This window comes from Salmo trutta, chromosome 6 (assembly GCF_901001165.1).
Source record: "Salmo trutta chromosome 6, fSalTru1.1, whole genome shotgun sequence".
NCBI lineage: Eukaryota > Metazoa > Chordata > Actinopteri > Salmoniformes > Salmonidae > Salmo > Salmo trutta.
Window position 1 is genome coordinate 32,452,531 of NC_042962.1, and position 19,335 is coordinate 32,471,865.

The 19,335-nt window shown below is 41.0% G+C and overlaps 1 protein-coding gene across 1 annotated transcript; it reads left to right on the top strand.

Annotated features, from left to right (window-relative positions):
• The first annotated feature begins 14,117 nt into the window (after positions 1-14,117).
• On the top strand, positions 14,118-17,243 carry LOC115195865 (melanocortin receptor 4-like). The gene has a single exon (XM_029756182.1). It carries the CDS (start codon positions 14,837-14,839, stop codon positions 15,848-15,850), a length of 1,014 nt encoding a protein of 337 aa, XP_029612042.1. The 5' UTR covers positions 14,118-14,836; the 3' UTR covers positions 15,851-17,243.
• The last annotated feature ends 2,092 nt before the right edge of the window (positions 17,244-19,335 follow it).

Sequence of the window (19,335 nt, forward strand, 5' to 3'; positions counted from 1 at the left end):
ACCCTGTGGTCGTTGCTACCGGCCTAAAATCTAGCATTTTATCCCTTTTTATTGGTCCTTTGAATTCTTAAATAACAGATATTTTTCATCCAAGATGAACACAATTCTCTCAGCTGTGGAGGGGGTATTTCCAGACAGGAGACCAGGGTCTATGTGCTTGTTTGTACTGAAAAAATAAAAATATATAAAGAACAATGGTTCCATTTTTTAAATGAAGGATTCTCAGATTTTGAGTTCAATAGCAGGCCTACAGCGGATCTCAAGCTTTGAAGCTAAGCACTCTCTCTCCTGAAGCGACACACACACACAAACAAACGCACATTCCATATACCTGACACAGAAACCTGGAACACACAGACACACACGCAGACACACTCACACACAGCCCGTAAGCCTGACACAGAGGCCTGGAACACACAGACAGACACAAAGACACACACAGTCCATAAACCTGACAGTATGTCTCACACATCATTTTTTTCAAATAATGAAAGTAGTTAACAAAAATAAATGTTGCACATAAAACAAATCACATTCTTTTGTAATTCCCAACTTGTCACTTGTTTTGAAAACTCCACCAAGTCAGTTTGGATAACTTATTAGTTAGCTAACCTAAACATTGTGATGGAGCTGGAGTCACAAGTTGGGAAGCTTTCCAGGCTAACTTTAGCTAGCTAACGTGCCACTCTATCTAGATACAGAAAAAATTGAATTATCAAGAACAGATAGAGCAAAGATAGAGAGAGAGAGCAAATCTACTAGCTAGTTAATATATCTATATCTAGCTAAAGCATCATAATGCTTACCTAGTCCACTACTAGCCCTCCTATTTTTGTGTCGGAGTGACCTCAGGTGCTCCACCACAGTTTGACGTCATATGTAACGTACGCTAACCCCATTCAGTACAAATGTGCGCAACCGCGACATTCAAATGAGGCTGCAAAGAAAACTAATGGGACTGTAGCGACTGTGTTGACATCAACATCTGGGGTGTGAACTACGTTTCCATTCAAGCGTTGATTGACATGGTAATGGCTCTATAGTATTGGAGAAAGTTGAAAAAAATGGACCCCTCCGACATTGTACGTTACATCGTGACGTGACATGGCGTAACGTACAGCACCCATAAAGCAACTAATTCTGTCTTACAGCCTCTCTCCACCAAGTGTAGGACTTCTCTCACAGTTTAAAAACAAGAAAGGGATAGGGACAGGGACAGGGTGATACCTAGTCATTTTTTGCGTCTTCACTGCAAGCTATCATGACTCTCAAAAGCCGCTGTTTATTTCTGAAGATCACTTTAGCACCGCCCTAAAATCCCGATTCAAATTCGATACAAACCTTCAAATAGGTATGTAATGACACATTATATAAACTCTTTATGGTGTTTTATTTACATTTTAGAGGCGATGGACAGTTGGACAGATTGAGTGAAAAAAAGCAGTTTCCCCACACGACATCTCTCCTTCTCACTATCACGCAGTAGGTTTCGCTTCCCCACCCGCCATTTTTAAAAAGACCTGACAGAGCTCATTGCCTTCTTGAATCATGCAGAGATGGGCATCATGAAGGTCTCATCATTGATTTTGTTGGAAAGGGGAGAAACTGTGCTTTACAATGGTATTGATATTACAGTTGGTCTGGAAGTATTATGTTTTTTGGGCGCTAAAATAAGGTCAATTGTATGGACCAGCGCGATGTACAAAAGTGAGTTAGTTTACGTTAGTCGATTAAATGTTGAGACTTTGCAGAAGAGTACTCCTCTATCCTTGTACAGTTCAGCTGGAAACTCCCTGGCCCTGGCTGTTATTCTGGTCGCCAAGTGTTTCCTCGTCAGCTCCTCTGCTTTAAATCTGGGCATTTTTAGCTACTTCTCTCCTCAGACAGCTGTCATTCACTCACGGAGCTGTCTGCACCCTGCAGCTCTCATTCATACAGGGGAGGGGCTATGGTGGGGAGAGTGGGCTACAATTAGCATGCAAGTAGAAACCCATAGACGTCCAATTATTGTGCTAACGCTAGTTTGCAAAACTACCACTAACTTCCTTCATACTGGAAACAGAGACATACAAATGGTATCCACAAGTTCATCTGACTCTGGGGAAGTAGATGCAGGGCCTCATTGCCAAAATTATGAAGTATCCTTTTAACACATGAATTTAGCTGTATAAATACAGTAACTGGTTATAGATTGACCATATTTTCACAGAAACTAGAAAAAACTCTATGGGACCATGACACAATATTCTAAGAACATCTGACAATCCATGGGGATGTCCCTGGAACAAACTGGGAACTAGCAAAAACCTGCAGGGGACCATCATGTTTAAAATGAATGAATGGGTTTTCACATGTGCTGAAATGGCATCAGATGTGTAGTGTCATGGTATCACATGTTGAAATTTTGCATCCCCATGTTGTCACATTTATTTCACATGAGATCATGTTTTACATGTAAAGTCATTTGTTTAGGAGACCTGTGTGGTTCTGGTACCGGTTCAGACCAGCATTTTTGCGTATAAATCGATCTATGGGCACCGTAGATCGAAATGGCTCCCACAGACACAGTAGCATATTTTGTCGGATGTGAAATCTGAAACCACTTGAAGCTGGGATGTCTCTCCTACCATTTAATTCGCTCTTCCGACTGTCTATCAACTCCTGGCTGAACGCTACATCACAGCCACTAACAAAGAACATGCCTGCAATCCTTACTTCATAGCACAGCAGGAAAGAGTGATTGTGTCACTATAGCACATTGAGATTGATTTATAGCATTAATCTAAAATAATTCATAGAATTTAAACAAAAAAATATCAAAAGAATAGATGGACAAGTTTAATATGAGATAAATGGCAAGTTCCTAACGAGTTCAGGATGCCAAGCTAGAGCTCTATGTGACGTTTACAGCGATGGGGGCAGATGTTTTGAAAATATGCAAATTTTCTCTAACACGAAACATATAAATATGTATTTCACAGTTATAAGGAAGGTAAAATCTTATAGTTAATGGTTTATATTTTTATTATACTATATTTAGAGAGCATAAAAGTTATTTCAAGCCTTATTCATACATTTTTATTGAACAGGAAATTCATCATAAAATATTTCATATTTGCATATTTTTATCATATTTGTACTGTGTACATGAGCTTGTGTTCTCAAAAGTGACTACAGCTAAGATATTTCTCGCTATTTTTTACCAGAAGGGTGAGATTTGAAGCTTTTTGGGGATTTTAAGCTTTCTAGTTATTGTTTATGGTCCTCTCATGATTACATGTAATTACATTTGAGGTTTAAGACTTGCTGCCAATCTGATCTGTCCCCTATACACATTCAATTGGCGGGTGACTACTACCACATATCAGTTCAATTGGTACAGAGTCTCATTAACAGGTTCAACAAAAATAGGCACGTACAAGGCAAGTCTCAAATTATGTTAAAGAGACAATGATTCTTTCCCTCCCACAACATATGTCTACAATGCACCATAATTTTCAGAATTCTGCAGTAGATATACAGCAAAACAGCAATACAGTACTTTATTGTTAAATTGTATTGTAATAAAATTACTGCAGCGCTAACAGTGAATATACATTTATATTTTACAGCATACCAATTAATATTTGGTGTTTTATATCACTTGCACTTGTAGAGGCCTTAAAGGTTTGAGACTTGCTGACACTGATCTGTCCCCTATACACATTACGTTGTTATGGAACTACCACTACATTTCAGTTAAAATGATACAGGTGCAACAATTATAGCCACTTACAAGGCACGCCTAAAGATATGCTAATTAACCAGAAACAACAATGCCATGCACCCACTAGTGTTCAAAATGTTTTTGGAGCGCCAAAAACATAGTATAGTACCGTAGTTTGGTGATGAATTAGAGTGAATAGCTGCCAGCACAGTAACCAGCAACTCAATATTAGGAAGTTGTTCTTAATGTTTTGTACACTGTGTACAGAAAAACATGGTATTCAGTACTTTACTATGAAATGGTATTGTATTGTAAAATTATTTTGCAGCAGTGTAGCGCAATGCCATTGAGCCCCCATAATGTATTGGTCTTTACAGTACTGTACTGTAATATAGAATTACAGTAGCTAACTAAATATTTTACTGTATATTTACAGCAACTTGTGACAGTGTACCTTCAAGGCATAGGGAGGAGCAAGAGTACGTTGCTCTCTGCACTGAGGGTGGTTCTGCCCTGAGGGTGGGTTTGAAGGCATTGACCTGGAACCAGCATTTCACAAAGGTCATTGGAGGAGTTACTTTACTTTACTTGAGTCTCTCTGAATACTGCTAAATGACCAAAATGTAAGGCAGCATTGCATTTATACACAGATTAATATTCATAGATTTTTTTTACAGTATTTGTCATAAAGTACTTTAATTGTAGCCAACCTACTTTTATTGCTTAGTTTTGTATCAGTTATGACTTTCCACACAGGGATAGATTTGCTTTAGCCTAGCTAATTTCATGTTCATTATATTCCATTGCACATATTTTAATGTGTGAGATAGCAGTCATAATAATTTGCAGTAAACTAGATGGTTGCATAAATGTACTGGTTTGACTATTGTTTTGAATAGCTGACCTTAGTTTTCAATAGCTGTACTGTGTATGTGGGGTGAAATACACAAATCTAGTCAAACTACTTTTTGTACTGTAGCCTAGTGTGTATTGTCATTCACATCCGAAAAGTCATCCTTTGTAGGACAGGACTAACAGACCCTTGGAAAACATTTCTGGCACTACCCCTGTTATTATTATTAGAATGCCACTCCTTGTTTGGCGTTATGAGATGATGAAATTATAGCACAAACATATCTGGGACCAGGCTATTGAGCCTATACTTGTGTTATTATTAACTATGGAATGAAAATACATTTAAAAAAGTAACGTATAAATGATTTGGTATTACAGCATTAGTATCATGAGTTTATATTCCTGTTATAATTAACTTCACTATGAAAGGATAACAAAAATGTCACCTATACATGATTTGGTATTACAGCAAAGTTACACTACATGGCGAAAAGTGTGTGGACACTTGCTTGTCGACAAAAGCAAAATAATATACGTGCATCCAGGTACTTTTCACAGGTGCTGGTTGTTGTAGGCAAACTAATGGAAAACAGAAAAGAAAATGATGCTCATGCTGCCAGATTATATTTATTTACAACAACGTTGTAAGGTCCTATATATGGAGGCAGTACTCACTGACATCACCTCCTGAAACAGGAGTTTAAAAAATGTATAACATAGTTTCACAATATTATCACAATGTAGCAAAATATATGATCCTACACAGGAAATATGATCAATATTGACAGTAATATACATACACATACAATATTCAATTAGGATTAAAAAAACAATTTGGACATATTGAAACTGTTAACACGGTTTCAAGTCAAACTCTTCATTAAGACCATGAGGAGACAGTGTTTTGAGCCTGTGGATCCAAAAATATTCCCTTTGAAGAAGTTTCCTCTCAATGTCCCCTCCCCTGCATGACATCTTGACCATTTCTATTCCAATGTATGTCAGAGAACTAATAGGATGTCCAGCTTGTACAAAATGAGTAGCAAGCAGATTTTTTGTCTCACCTGTCCGTATATTGTTGCGGTGCTCACTGATCTGTGTCTTAAGGCTTCTACGGGTTTTCCCTATGCAAGACAGACTACAACAACATTTCAACATGTAAATAACATTGGTGGACAGGTAATCAAGCCCTTAATCTTAATTCCTTGACACCTACTTGTAGAACATCTCATTCCAAATTCTGTTACGCAGAGCGAACACAGGGGAACCCAAGAGCGGACTCAGATGCAAAAGCAGGGATGAATGAACCAAAATGTTTATTGTACACAGAGAGATACGGAGTGCAGAACCGGGGTCGCTCAGATGAGTTGCAGAAAAACCCGAAGTGTAGAGTGAGGTTGTAGTTGACTGAGTTGAACAGGGTAACCAGGTCCTGAGGGGAATCCAAGGTGGTGGTGGTAAGTGAAGTCCAGAGCAAGGTGGTTGGTGGTGGTACGGGAGACAGGAGCCAGAGACAAAACGGTGTAAGGCAGGGAAACAAGCACAGCAGGGCAACAGGATCTTGAGAACTGACAGAAGGCTAGGATAACAACTGACTGAGCAGATATTACTATCTGGCAGAGTGGAAATGGCAGGAATTAATATATGTAGAGGTCTTGATTTATGGGACGATTTGCAGCTGGTATGGATCTGCTCTGACTCCAGCACACCTGTATACAACCACACAATCACACCAAGAGAGAGAAAGAGAGAGAGAGTGTATACAGGGTGAAAACTGCAGGTTAGGACGATACCGGATGGACACCAGAGGGCATAGTGGGAGCAGATGTGACAAATTCTTGGGCATTAATATGGATTTGCTGCTATAACAGTCTGCTCTGGTGATGGGTGTTTAGGCCTGGCTCGCAGCCGGTGTTCCAATTCATCCCAAATGTGTTCAGTGGGGTTGAGGTCAGGGTTCTGTGCAGGCCAGTCAAGTTCTTCCACACCAATCTCGACAAACCATTTCAGTATGGACGTCACTTTATACATGGGTCATTGTCATGCTGAAACAGGAAAGGGCCTTCTCCAAACTGTTCACACAAAGTTGGAAGCACAGAATTGTTTACAACATCATTGAATGATGCAGCATTAAGATTTCCCTTCACTGGAACTATGGGGCCTAACACGAACCATGAAAAACATCCCCAGACCATTATTCCTCTTCCACTAAACTTTATTGGGCAGGTAGCATTCTCCTGGCATCCCCCAAACCCAGATTTGTAAGTCGGACTGCCAGATGGGGAAGCGTGTTTCCTCCAGTGGAGGCTCCTCAGAGGAGGAAGGGGAGGACCATTCCTCAGTGAAATTTCATAGAAATAAAAATAGTGAAACATAAAAAAAAGTTCACATTTTTAGGTAAAACTGTACTAAATATATTCATGTCACCGAATAATTGGTTAAAATACATTGTTTTGCAATGAAGATCTACAGTCACTTCAACAGCACTGCTTCCGTCCTCCTCTGGCTACATTGACTTCAATACAAAACCTAGGAGGCTGGTAGACCCCCTTCCATAGACATACATGGTAATTATGACCACTTCTGGAGGATGTCCTCCAACCAATCAAAGCTTTTGCAGTATGAATTGACATGTTGTCTATCCAATCATAGATGTAGGATCAGAGAACGAATCTAGTGTGTTGTATTGTGATTGTGCCACAGAGCATTATGGGGGTTCTATGTGTTGAGAAGCTTGGTGACATTGTTGGATAGAGATTAAGAGTGAGAGTGATAGTTGAGCACTCTTGGGTCATCATTCAATTCAAATTCGTTTTTTTAAATTACAGGAGCTGGAGGAGGTATATTATAAATAGTTTTCTTGGGTTTAGTACTTTACATTTGTGTCCAGTTTGTGCAATTTATTTAAAAGTTGCCTTGCTAACTTCAGTAGCTAGCTAGCTACCAGCGTGTGTTTGCAGTTTTCTCCTCCAGAAGGGTAGAATGGCCAACGCTGCCGAAAATGTTGTGGACTTTTTGTTGAAGAACCACTTTCATTCTCTGGGGTACACGGAAAAGGTGTGAATTAAAAGCGAGGGTCGAACTCTGCCTGAGATCAGTTTCATGAAGAAGGATGAAAAAGGGAGAGGTTTCAATACCCACTGTTATCAAATGTATAGCTGGTTAACAGGGAGCCTATCATCAAGCTGCCTATAATTGCATGTTACGATGCTTTTCATGCTGAACATCTTTTCTGGAATGTGAAAAGCAATTCAAAATAATTAGACATCTTCCATCGCATCATCCATTAAACGTCAGATTAAAGAGAGAGGATGATGCAGCACATTTTTTTGCGTGCGCTCAAGTAGGCTTTGTACTTTCCTCCAGTATTTATTTAGCAAAAATGATAACACATAATCACTCCGGACAGACACAAGCAAAAACTAATGACTTAAATGTTGCAGCAGCCTTGGCTACACCTAAACATTAGAAATCTGGCATGCTGTATGGGATGAAAACAATACTATTTTTCCATCTGATCAACTGTAGGCTACTAATAAGAGCAGCTGCATACAGCCTATGCACCCTGTCCATCTGGTCAGGGTAAAGTAAATGGTAACGTTATGTATTTATAGTCCATTTGTGTGTCAGGAGAAAATGTGAATGTGATCAAATTTAGATTATATTCAAAATTGACCTTGGCTAGGCTGCCTATACGTTTTTAATCCAAAAGTATTACATGGAATTAATCAATCGACATAATAGTGATGGCAGATGTGAGTATTTTTTTTATGAGGCCTACAGTTGCATAGGCCTGCATGATGCAAACACACATAAAGCAAGCTCGGCCTTGTGAGTTCTATTGTCTATCAGTTGTTGTGTCACGACAGTGACGGATGGTGGCGCCCCTCCTCGGCCGGGCGGAGCTCGGCGGTCGTCGTCGCCGGCCTACTAGCTGCCATCGATCCCTTTTTGTTTCACTTTCGTTTGGTTAGGTCTAGGTAGGCACGCACCTGTTTTGGGTTAGTCATTAGTAAGGGGGGGTTATTTAGGTTAGCGTAGGATGTATGTGGTTGTACGTGATTGTGTTGCTTGTCCGGGTTTTGTGTTCGTAAAGAACGTGTACTGAATTTTTCCCTTCTGCCAGTGGTTTGTTTTATTTGTGTACACCACCGCAGAATCGTTCAGGGCTGCGCCCCTATACCTTGTCGACCACGTACAGTGCTTCCAATAAAGAAGTGTGGTCACGAACTCTCTCTGTCTCCTGCGCCTGACTCTACCTCTCCTGTTGTTCCTCGAGCCAGCCCGTGACATGTTGTCTGTGTCTGGGTAGAGGAAATCTCCTCCTAATCTACTCTAAATCTAATTTATATGAACAAATATAAGGTAGCTACAGTTTGACAGGGTTTTCATTCCCCCCAGGGCCAGGAGTTTTTTTCAGGAGTTTTTTAAAACCATGTGACTCGATTAGGAAAAACTGGTCCCATCATAGCCCATATAAAACCTTTTTACAACTGATTAATAATGGGAGTTATCCCAGTTAGCTTAACATATAAGGAAAAACACTAGGCCCCAAGGGGTAAAAATTGCCAAACCGCTTTGGGACCTATGGCACCACCAGTCTGCTCACATTTGTCAGTGATCATCAGGCATGTGGATGATCAGGGCTTTATTCATGAACATTTCTTGGGCTACTTTGATGTGTCAAGTGGGCGAGATGCGCAGTCTGTGCTTGACTTTATGAATTTTGAGATGTCTGACTTTAACTTTATAGAGAAACTCGTTGCCCAAACCTACGATGGCGCAGCTGTAATGAAATGTATGTGCTATTTGGATTTACAGCTAAATCCCCTTATGTTCCCTGATTAAGAGGTGAAGACTACTCCACTCCACTACCATTGTCAACTTTCTCCTGACGTGAACTGAAGCCATAACATCTCATGTGCCCGCTCATCCACTGGCAGATTGAATGTTTTCCTTCCAAGCACTGTGAGTACCCCTATAAATGTTCTCTCATTACTCTATGTAGAGTCAATCACATACAAAATCACATTATTACACATCAACGATTTTACTCCTTGCTTAAACTAACTCATTCTTAGCTCTTTTGTCTGTGTGGTGTCTTGTTATTGTTTTTTGTCTTCCCAGTAAAATCCTGTTCTGCACTGGTCAAGACTCTGAACACCTCAACTCTTGCCATGTACCCTCATTCAATCACTGCTGTGATCCCTTTCCAACACTGTGTAAGTGGCCCTCTCATTTCTTTCCCCATAATATTGTACTATACTATATGTACTGTCTTTATTAAATGCTTTAGGTTAAAATAATTAGTCTTTGATGAATTTTAAACACACTTTGTGGTCATCATGCATTCCGCGCCTATACCGTGGTCACCATGCATTCCGCGCCTCCCGTCCTCCTACATTTTTCAAGTCACTAGCCTCCACTTGTTTCATCACTCCAGAGAACACATTTCCACTGCTCCAGAGTCCAATGGCAGCAAGCTTCACACCACTCCAGCAGATGCTTGGCATTGCACTTGGTAATATTAGGCTTGTGTGTGGGTCCCGTGTGGCTCAGTTGGTAGAGCATGGTGTTTGCAACGCCAGGGTTGTGGGTTTGATTCCCACGGGGGACCAGTACGGAGAACAAAAATGTATGAAATGTATGCATTCACTACTGTAAGTCGCTCTGGATAAGAGTGTCTGCTAAATGACTAAAATGTAAATGTGTGTGGCTGCTTGGCCATGGAAACCCATTTCATGATGCTCCATTTCATGATGCTCCCATTGAACAGTTCTTGTGCTGACGTTGATTCCAGAGGTAGTTTGGAACTTGGTAATGAGTGTTGCAATCGAGGACAGACAATACTTCACAATAAGAGCACGTACAGTTTATTTTACCAGGCTAGTCAGTTAAGAAAAAAAATCTTATTTTCAATGACGGCCTAGGAACAGTGGGGGCAGAACAACAGATTTGTACCTTGTCAGCTCGGGGATTTGAACTTGCAACCTTTTGGTTACTAGTCCAACAATAACCACTAGGCTACCCTGCCACCCCAGTTGACTGGGGCAACTCTAGCAGGGCAGAAATTTGATGAACTGACTTGTTGAAAAGATGGCATCCTATGACGGTGCTATGACAGTCACTGAGCTCTCCGGTAAGGCCATTCTACTGCCAATGTTTGTCTATAGAAATTGCATGGCTGTGTGCTCGATTTTATACACCTGTCAGCAACGGGTGTGGCTAAAATAGCTGAGTCCACTCATTTCAAGGCATGTCCACATACTTTTGTATAAATGGTGTACGTAACCTATTATTTGTTTAGATATTTTAAGCTGTAGAACATGTACCTTTAAAACTGTACTTTTAAAATTGTGAACTGATTATACATCAGAATATGTAGCAGGGTGGAATGGAAGAGCCATTTAATTTATAATTTGCCCCTTTCAATCTGTCACCCGACAAGTCATTACATACTGTCAATTTAAGTCTCATATCAAATAGCACTTTCAGCACTTACCCATAACCACTTTTAATGTCAGAGAACTGTAATGAAATATTATTTGCATTCATGAGATGATGGAATTTTATGCAGATTTACAGATTTTCATTCACATACTACCTCTATGTACTCTCACTGTTTTGATCTCTCTCTCTCAGACAGGCTTGTCCTTATCCTTATACTCCAGTGGGCTAAATCAGGGTCACACATTATTTATTGGTAGTCTTAAACAAATCTACTTTGAAACAAAAGCATACACCTCACACACATGGTTATGTGTTTAAAAAAGAAGACACTTTTACATGTCAGCCATAGAGTTGACATTTATTACATTTGAGTTTGCATCCCAATATTACACTTTATAGACATCAAAGACTGAAATCTAATAAAACCGTTTGATATAGAAACACTGGATTTAGAGTCGATGCCCCACGGAATTCTAATTAGCATAATACAACAATCTGTCAGTTAGGCCTCCCGAGTGGCGCATTGGTCTAAGGCAGTGCTTGTAAGAATCACTACAGACCTGGGTTCGATCCAAGGCTGTGTGACAGCCGGCCGGGAGACCCATAAAGCGCTGCACAATTGCCCCAGTGTGGTCCAGGTTAGGGGAGGGTTCAGCTGGCTGGGATGTCCTTGTATCATCGTGCTCTAGCAACTCCTTGTGGCAGGCCAAGCGCCTGCAAGCTGATCCCATCACCAGCTGGATGGTGTTTCCTCTGACACATTGGTGTGGCTGGCTTCCGAGTTATGCAAGCAGTGTGTCAAGAAGCAGTGCGGCTTGGCAGGGTTGTGTTTTGGAGGATACTCTTGACCTTTACCTCTCCTGAGTCCATAGGGGAGTTTCAGCAATGGGACAAGACTAACTACCAATTGGATATCATGAAAAAGGGGTGTCAGTTTAAGCTAGAGATATCTGCGGAGAAAGGTGACAGAGCTAGAGATGTGTTTGTCAGACAATGAGACATCCCGAAAATCCCAAAACGTCTGTAGCATCCCAACGATTTGGCATATTGTGAACCTTCTATGGAAAGATGAGACGAACACAATGGTGTTCTCTGATTTGCTCTACGACCCCCACAAGAGTCATGGGCCTCGTTTGCCAAATTCTCTCTGTAGCGTCTGAACAGTTTGGGCTACACACGTTTGCTCTAGGATGCCAACGGACCTCACAAGACTCTGCTAAAGGTCTCCCGGTACCTTCCTTTAGATTCTTTGGGGGGAGGGGACTATCTGTTGTTCCAGTTAGTGGATCTGTTATTCAATGTGCTTGTACGGGCTAGTGGCAGTAACGCCAAATAAAAATTTTCTTCATCAAAAAAAAGTATATATTTTTTTTATATTTCAAGGGGTCTTCAAATTCAAAGTCAAATAGCAAAATGATCCTTGGCATTACCTTCTTAAAACAATTACATATAGCTTAGTAGATCTCCCTCCCCTGACTTAGACAGTGTTAATAAAATAGTTTATTGATTGTGAATGTATGAAAATATTAACATTCCACCCATGAGGCCACTAGAGGGCTCTTCTGGTCATTTGACTGCAGAAGAGAGCTACCCACAAACATGTGCACACACACACACACACACATGCACTCACAAACATATATATAGTTACACACAAGTCTAGGTCCAAGAGGCTTCTAAACAGCTTCTACCCCCAAGGCATAAGACTCCTGAACATCCAGTCAAATGGCTACCCAGACTATTCACATTGCCCCCCCTTCCCCCTCCACACCACTGCCACTCTCTGTTGTCATCTATGTATAGTCACTTTAATTAACTCTACCTACATGCACATACTGCCTCAACTAACCGGTGACCCCACACATTGACTCTGAACCGGCACCCCACTGTATATATTGTTATTTTTTACTGCTCCTCTTTAATTACTTATTACTTTTATCTGTTATTCTTATCTGTATTTTTTGAAACTGCACTGTCGGTTAGGGGCTCGTAAGTAAGCATTTCACTGTGCGGTCTACATCTGTTGTTTTCTGCGTATGTGACTAATACAATTAGATTTGATTTGATTGGACACACATGCACACACACACACACACACACACACACACACACACACACACACACACACCACATTATTAGGTGGGGACAGATAACCTTGACGTTGGCAGCTAGTGACAAGCTTTGGATTCAGACCATTGACTTTGTCTGAGATTCTCAATTCTCTCTTCAGTGGCTCAAAACTATGCTATAGCTAGCACTAGTGATGGGAAACTGAGTTTTTGCCTGGATACATCTTACACCATGTTTTCCTTTTTTTACCTTGAAGTTTACTATAAAAAATAAATGGATTCTATGGCATTATTTGAGATGCTTCAGACAGAAACGTATACTATGCTAATGTATTTGAAAAACTAGTAAAGTGTGTTTTCAACGGTATTTGGCCTCATACCCTCACTTCCCTAAATGTTCCATAGCTCCCTACTCTACCTGCTAAGCTCCCTGTCAAGTGAAACTACAGAATTCTAACTATATTTGTAAGTACAGTGTTCAGAATAGGTCGGTGTTTGAAAGTAGCTTAGAATCTAAGAAAGCATCAGAACCATGGCGAAATCAGTGTGATCTCACATTTTCCAACACACAGTTAGATAAAGCACATGATCAAATGAAGCTTCGGACGTCATTGATGATGTACTTCTGATTAAGCGATACACGCATTGGCACACCCCTACTCGCCCCCGGGTGCTCGTTCTGGTTTTTGCCCTAGCACTACACAGCTGATTCAAATAACCAACTGATCATCAAGCTTTGATTATTTGAATCATCTGTGTAGTGCTAGGGCAAAAACCAAAACGTGCACCCAGGTGGGGGGCACCAAAAAGGATCCGTTAAGGTTACAAGCCAAATAACCATTATTTGGCACTATATAGATCCATTTGTTTTTAGTGTGTAGGCAACAAAACATTGAGCTGTTATAATCCCCAAATCCTTCATTCTTAAATCTGCTGTGCCTTTATAACCCCATCATTACAGTTTGCCCCTCCCTAGTCCTGTCTTGTGAGCTGAATGGCTAACATGACTTGGTGGGAGGGGCTATGGAGAGGTTTATTTTTGTGACTGTATAACTCTGGAAGGAAAGGGAAGAGATTATGTAGTCTGCAAAGTGGTCCGCCCTCTCCATCTCTGAGGTTCACACTCCTGTCACTGATCAACTCAGCTCCTGTTCTTTCATTCATTCTCTGCCATGCTCTCTCACTCCTCTGCTTTCTTTATCTTCAGTCCTTCTTTCTTTCCATTTCTCCATTGGCCCTTTTATATTTACATATGTTTTACTTCGTCTCTCTATTTATCATCTCTGAATTCTGTATTCTCAATTCACTATATCTCTCCTTCTATCATCACTCTATTTTCATCCTTACCTCTGCCCCCTCTCTCGCTCTCTCTCTCTCTCTCTCTCGCTTTCTTTCTTTCTTCCTGGAGGCTGCCAGTTGATAGCAGTGTAGAGAGAGTGCCAGGGGCTAAGGAAGGCTAACATCAGCAGATGTCTGAAGAAAATGACTCTGCTTGACCAGTTTGGGGGCTGGATGAGGCAAAGAAGAGGATCAAACATTGGGATTCATTCTGCTTTTCACCACCTGCCGGGCGCCTGACTCTGAGCATGGAAGACAACAGAACAAGAGGACCATTGAGCACGCAGCACTGAGAATTTCGGAGTATACTGATGGACTAAACTAGGTGGATTAATAGCCAACAACAAGGCTAGAATGGTGACATTAACATTTTACTAAAAGGCTTAGAGAACCAACTAAGAGAACTACCAACTACACAATGAATGCCACAGAACACCATGGGTTGATCTCTGTGAGCTATAACAGGAACTCCAGCACTGCTGGGAATTTGGTACCGGTCAACAAAGACTCAGAGGGCATTGGTCTCAATGACTCTTCGACGGGATGTTATGACCAGCTTCTCATCTCCACCGAGGTATTCCTCACGCTGGGGATTGTCAGTTTATTAGAGAACATCCTGGTGATTGCCGCTATCATCAAGAACAAGAACCTCCACTCTCCCATGTACTTCTTCATCTGTTCTCTGGCCGTGGCCGACATGCTGGTCAGCGTCTCCAATGCCTCCGAGACGATCGTCATAGCCCTGATCAACAGCGGCAACCTGAGCATCTCCGGGTCGCTGATAAAAAGCATGGACAACGTGTTCGACTCCATGATCTGTAGCTCACTGCTGGCGTCGATCTGTAGTCTCTTGGCGATCGCCATAGACCGCTACATCACCATATTCTACGCACTGCGCTACCATAACATTGTGACGGTAAAAAGTGCGCTGGCGGTGATCTCCCTCATATGGTCGTGTTGCGTGGCATCGGGCGTGCTCTTCATCATCTACTCTGAGAGCACCACTGTCCTCATCTGCCTTATCACCATGTTCTTCTCCATGCTGGCACTCATGGCCTCGCTCTACATCCATATGTTCCTCCTGGCCCGGCTACACATGAAGAGGATCGCCATGCTGCCTGGGAACGCGCCCATCCTCCAGCATGCCAACATGAAGGGCGCCATCACCCTCACCATCCTCCTAGGTGTGTTTGTAGTGTGCTGGGCTCCCTTCTTCCTCCACCTCATCCTCATTATCTCCTGCCCCAGGAATCCCTACTGTGCCTGCTTCATGTCGCACTTCAACATGTACCTCATCCTCATCATGTGTAACTCGGTCATCGACCCACTCATCTACGCACTCCGCAGCCAGGAGATGAGGAAGACCTTCAAGGAGATCTTCTGCTGGTACAGCCTGCCAAACATGTGTGTCTGTGAGCTCCCCGGGAAATAGTGACCCTTTGAACAGCTGACAACTGCTGAGGTGGATTCTGCCTTTGTCTCCTCACATGAACGAGACAGCTGAGACGTTGTATACAGCATGAGGTCTTTGATGTTGGTTCTGATTGTGATTGGTGAGGACTGATTTGCTCTCTTTCTGCCCGTGCTCCAGGACATGGCTGTAAATTATTCAAAAGTAGTTCCTCTTAAACAGTTCTGGTTACCATGGCTCGGGTTGCCAGAGTGAAGGTTGGTTTACATACAAACTGTAAAAACAGAACACAACAGCAATCACATTCTTTCTCTACAGCACAATCGGGTATCTTTTTGTTTGTCTTGAAAAATTCTGTTTTTAAAGTAACTGACCCATAATATGAGATGATATGAGAAAGATATCTATTTAAAAGAAGTTAGATATTAAAATATCTAAATTTGATTATTTAAATATTTAAAAACATATTTCAAGTACTGAGTGGCAGCTGCCTACACACTATGATATTTTTTCAAGGATAACATATACACCGAAAGTAGTGCTCACAAGCCAGAACTGGTCACCAAAAATGGTGCACAGTTGTGTACTACGTCATCCAATTCATATGATATATTAGGAATTCAAATGTCCTACAATATATTTGTAAGTGCTTAAGATCCAGGACTGCATCTTTAAATGGCACACTATATGACAGTGTACGTTTATTTCATACTCTGAATGTTTGAAAGTGGAAAGCTTCAAAAAGATAATCTACCTCCCGGATCAAACACAATGTAGCTGTTAGAGATTGTGAGCAAACTGTAAAAAACAACTTAAGTCTTGCACTGTGCTTTGTAGAATAAATGTCTTAGGCTGACAACTACAACACATAGTGGCTCTAAATTGAAAAAACAACAACAAAGTGAAGCACTTATTGAAATGATTTCTGTTGAGAATAAATCCAGTCGGGAGAGCTACATGCCATTTGTTTAAAAACTAAAAGCTACCTATGCTGCTTGAAAAAAAACCACCCCTTGTCTGAACATGTGCATTTAGATAAAGTCACCATTACATGACACAGACACACTCTCATCTATATTTTTAATTCATCCTCAATATGCATTCATCAAGTGCTTGGATAATTCTTTGCAGACCTATCTTACAGTGTACATGTAACTTCTTATGTATGATTTCTATAATTTCCTAACCCCAACCCTAACCCTAGATTCTATTGATAGTATATTTTGCTCTTATTTATATGTATCTAAATTTGAAACCATGTGAGTATGTGCTTTTGTGTTTATATCATGTCACTTGTTGTTCTGGCCTTAAACATGCTGCACTGTGATGTAAAATAACAATTTCAGCGGCGGTGTTATATATACAAATTTTAATAAAATAATGCGTAAAGCCTATTGTTTACAGAACGATATAACTGTCTGTTTCTCGTATTATTCTTTCATTGCAGTTCATACTCTATCATCATTTATTCTGATTAAAGCTGTAACCATTCTTCCAGCATGAAAGCTGCACCCCTACTATTGTGTTGAAGCTTACTCAAAGGCAGCCTTACTCTCATTAAAAGTGTTGCCGAGCCTGGGAGCTTAGATCAATAGGCCTATGTGTTTAGACAAGTTAACTTCTATGAGTAGCTATCTACAAATCCCCCCCCCCAATGTTTTGAAACAGCAAATTAGGGCTATATACTTTTCTTCTCCCAGTTTAGACTTTAACCTTTGAGCAAACTCAAAAATGTGGTTAATCACAAACAAATACGATCTCTTTGGGGGCTGGGAGCTTTCTATGGAATGATGTAATTTATTTTCTTATCAAAATGATGGTTTGGACAAATAAGACTGGGAAATCATCTTAAACAACCTAATATGTAGTTACAGTATATTAGGTTATTGAAATAAATACAATTCTGCAAGATTTTGCTCTTTGAGTATTTGTGTACGTAGTCTAATAGAGCACTGGCAGCCATGACATGTCGTAAAGGCTGAAGACCAGACCAGGTGCTCTTGTTGAGAATATTGATGTCTGCTCTAGAGTTCCTCTATGGAGATGGTAAAAACTTCCAGAAGGAGAATGATCTCTACAGCACTCCACCAATCAGGCCTTTATGGTAGAGTGGCCAGACGGAAGCCACTCCTCAGTAAAAGGCACATGACAGCCACTTGGAGTTTGCCAAAAGGCTCCTAAAGATTGTCAGACCATGAGAAACAAGATTATCTGGTTTGATGAAACCAGTATTTCATGGCCTGAATGCCATGTGTCATATCTGGAGGAAACCTAGCACCATCTATATGGTGAAGAATGGTGGCGGCAGCATCATGCTGTGTGGATGTTTTTCAGTGGCAGGGACTGGAAGACTAGTCAGGATCGAGGGAAAGAAGAACGGAGCAAAGTAAAGAGATCCTTGATGAAAACCAGCTCCAGAGCACTCAGGACCTCAGACATGGGTGAAGGTTCACTTTCCAACAGGACAACAACCCTAAGCACACAGCCAAGACAACGCAGGAGTGGCTTCGGAACAAGACTCTGAATTTCCTTGAGTGGCCCAGTCAGATCCCAGACATCTCTGATGAGACCTGAAAATAGCCTTGCAGCAACGCTCCGCATCCAATCTGACAGAGCTTGAGAGAATCTGCAGAGAAGAATGGGAGAAACTCCACTATAAGTATACTATGACAGTGTCATTGTCTGGTGTGCTTAGCACTGAAATTGTTGCTCTGCATTCATTGATGTTCCTTATAATTTGTGCGCCCAGTTTTATTTGTATTTACCTGCATGCATTATTCGCCAGGTAAGAGAAACATTCTGCGAATATTGAAGCATAGAATCAACAAGGTATTTCAGAGAATATTGAAACATGGTTTCAACAAACGAGGAGGCTCAGAGAATATTCAAACATTTTGTATCGACTAGACTGCTCCGAGGATATTAATATTGCAACATAGTAGTAGCCAACACGGAGGCCGGCATCTGGGTACTCAATATATTTAAAAAACAGCCCTAAATCCACACTATAGCTAAATAACTTAGCAATATTTAATGACGTTTTGTCAGCAAGATTGATCTGTTAGAATATCTCATTTTAATTCAGGAAGATGGAAAAGCAAAACTGATAGTGAGAGGTGGAAATGCATTATACCAGAGGCATGCTGCAAAGCTGTCATCAAGGTGTCACCACGTGCCCTGGGAGAAAGATCATAGCCCCCCTCTCTCTCTTTATCTTTCTTTTTCATTCTCTCTCTCTCTCTCTTTACCGTTTTATGACTTAACGACAGGTCATAAAATCCTGGAAAGGACCCTCTCCCCCTTTGGACTTGCAGTATGGGGAGAGAAGATTTCATAGTGGAACAAAGAGCTTCTCTTTGTTCAACTCCTAATTCCCAAAATTGTAGGATTAGGATTAAACAATGTTTCTATTTTTGAGAATGTGGGAATGGCCCGTGGGTATTTAAAAAGCAATGTTTTTTATATTTGGTGATCTCTCGAAGGACAGGAAACACACATAACAGTAT

Excerpts from the sequence above, each read along its gene's own strand:
- LOC115195865 (XM_029756182.1), top strand. The coding sequence starts at position 14,837 with ATGAATGCCACAGAACACCATGGGTTGATCTCTGTGAGCTATAACAGG.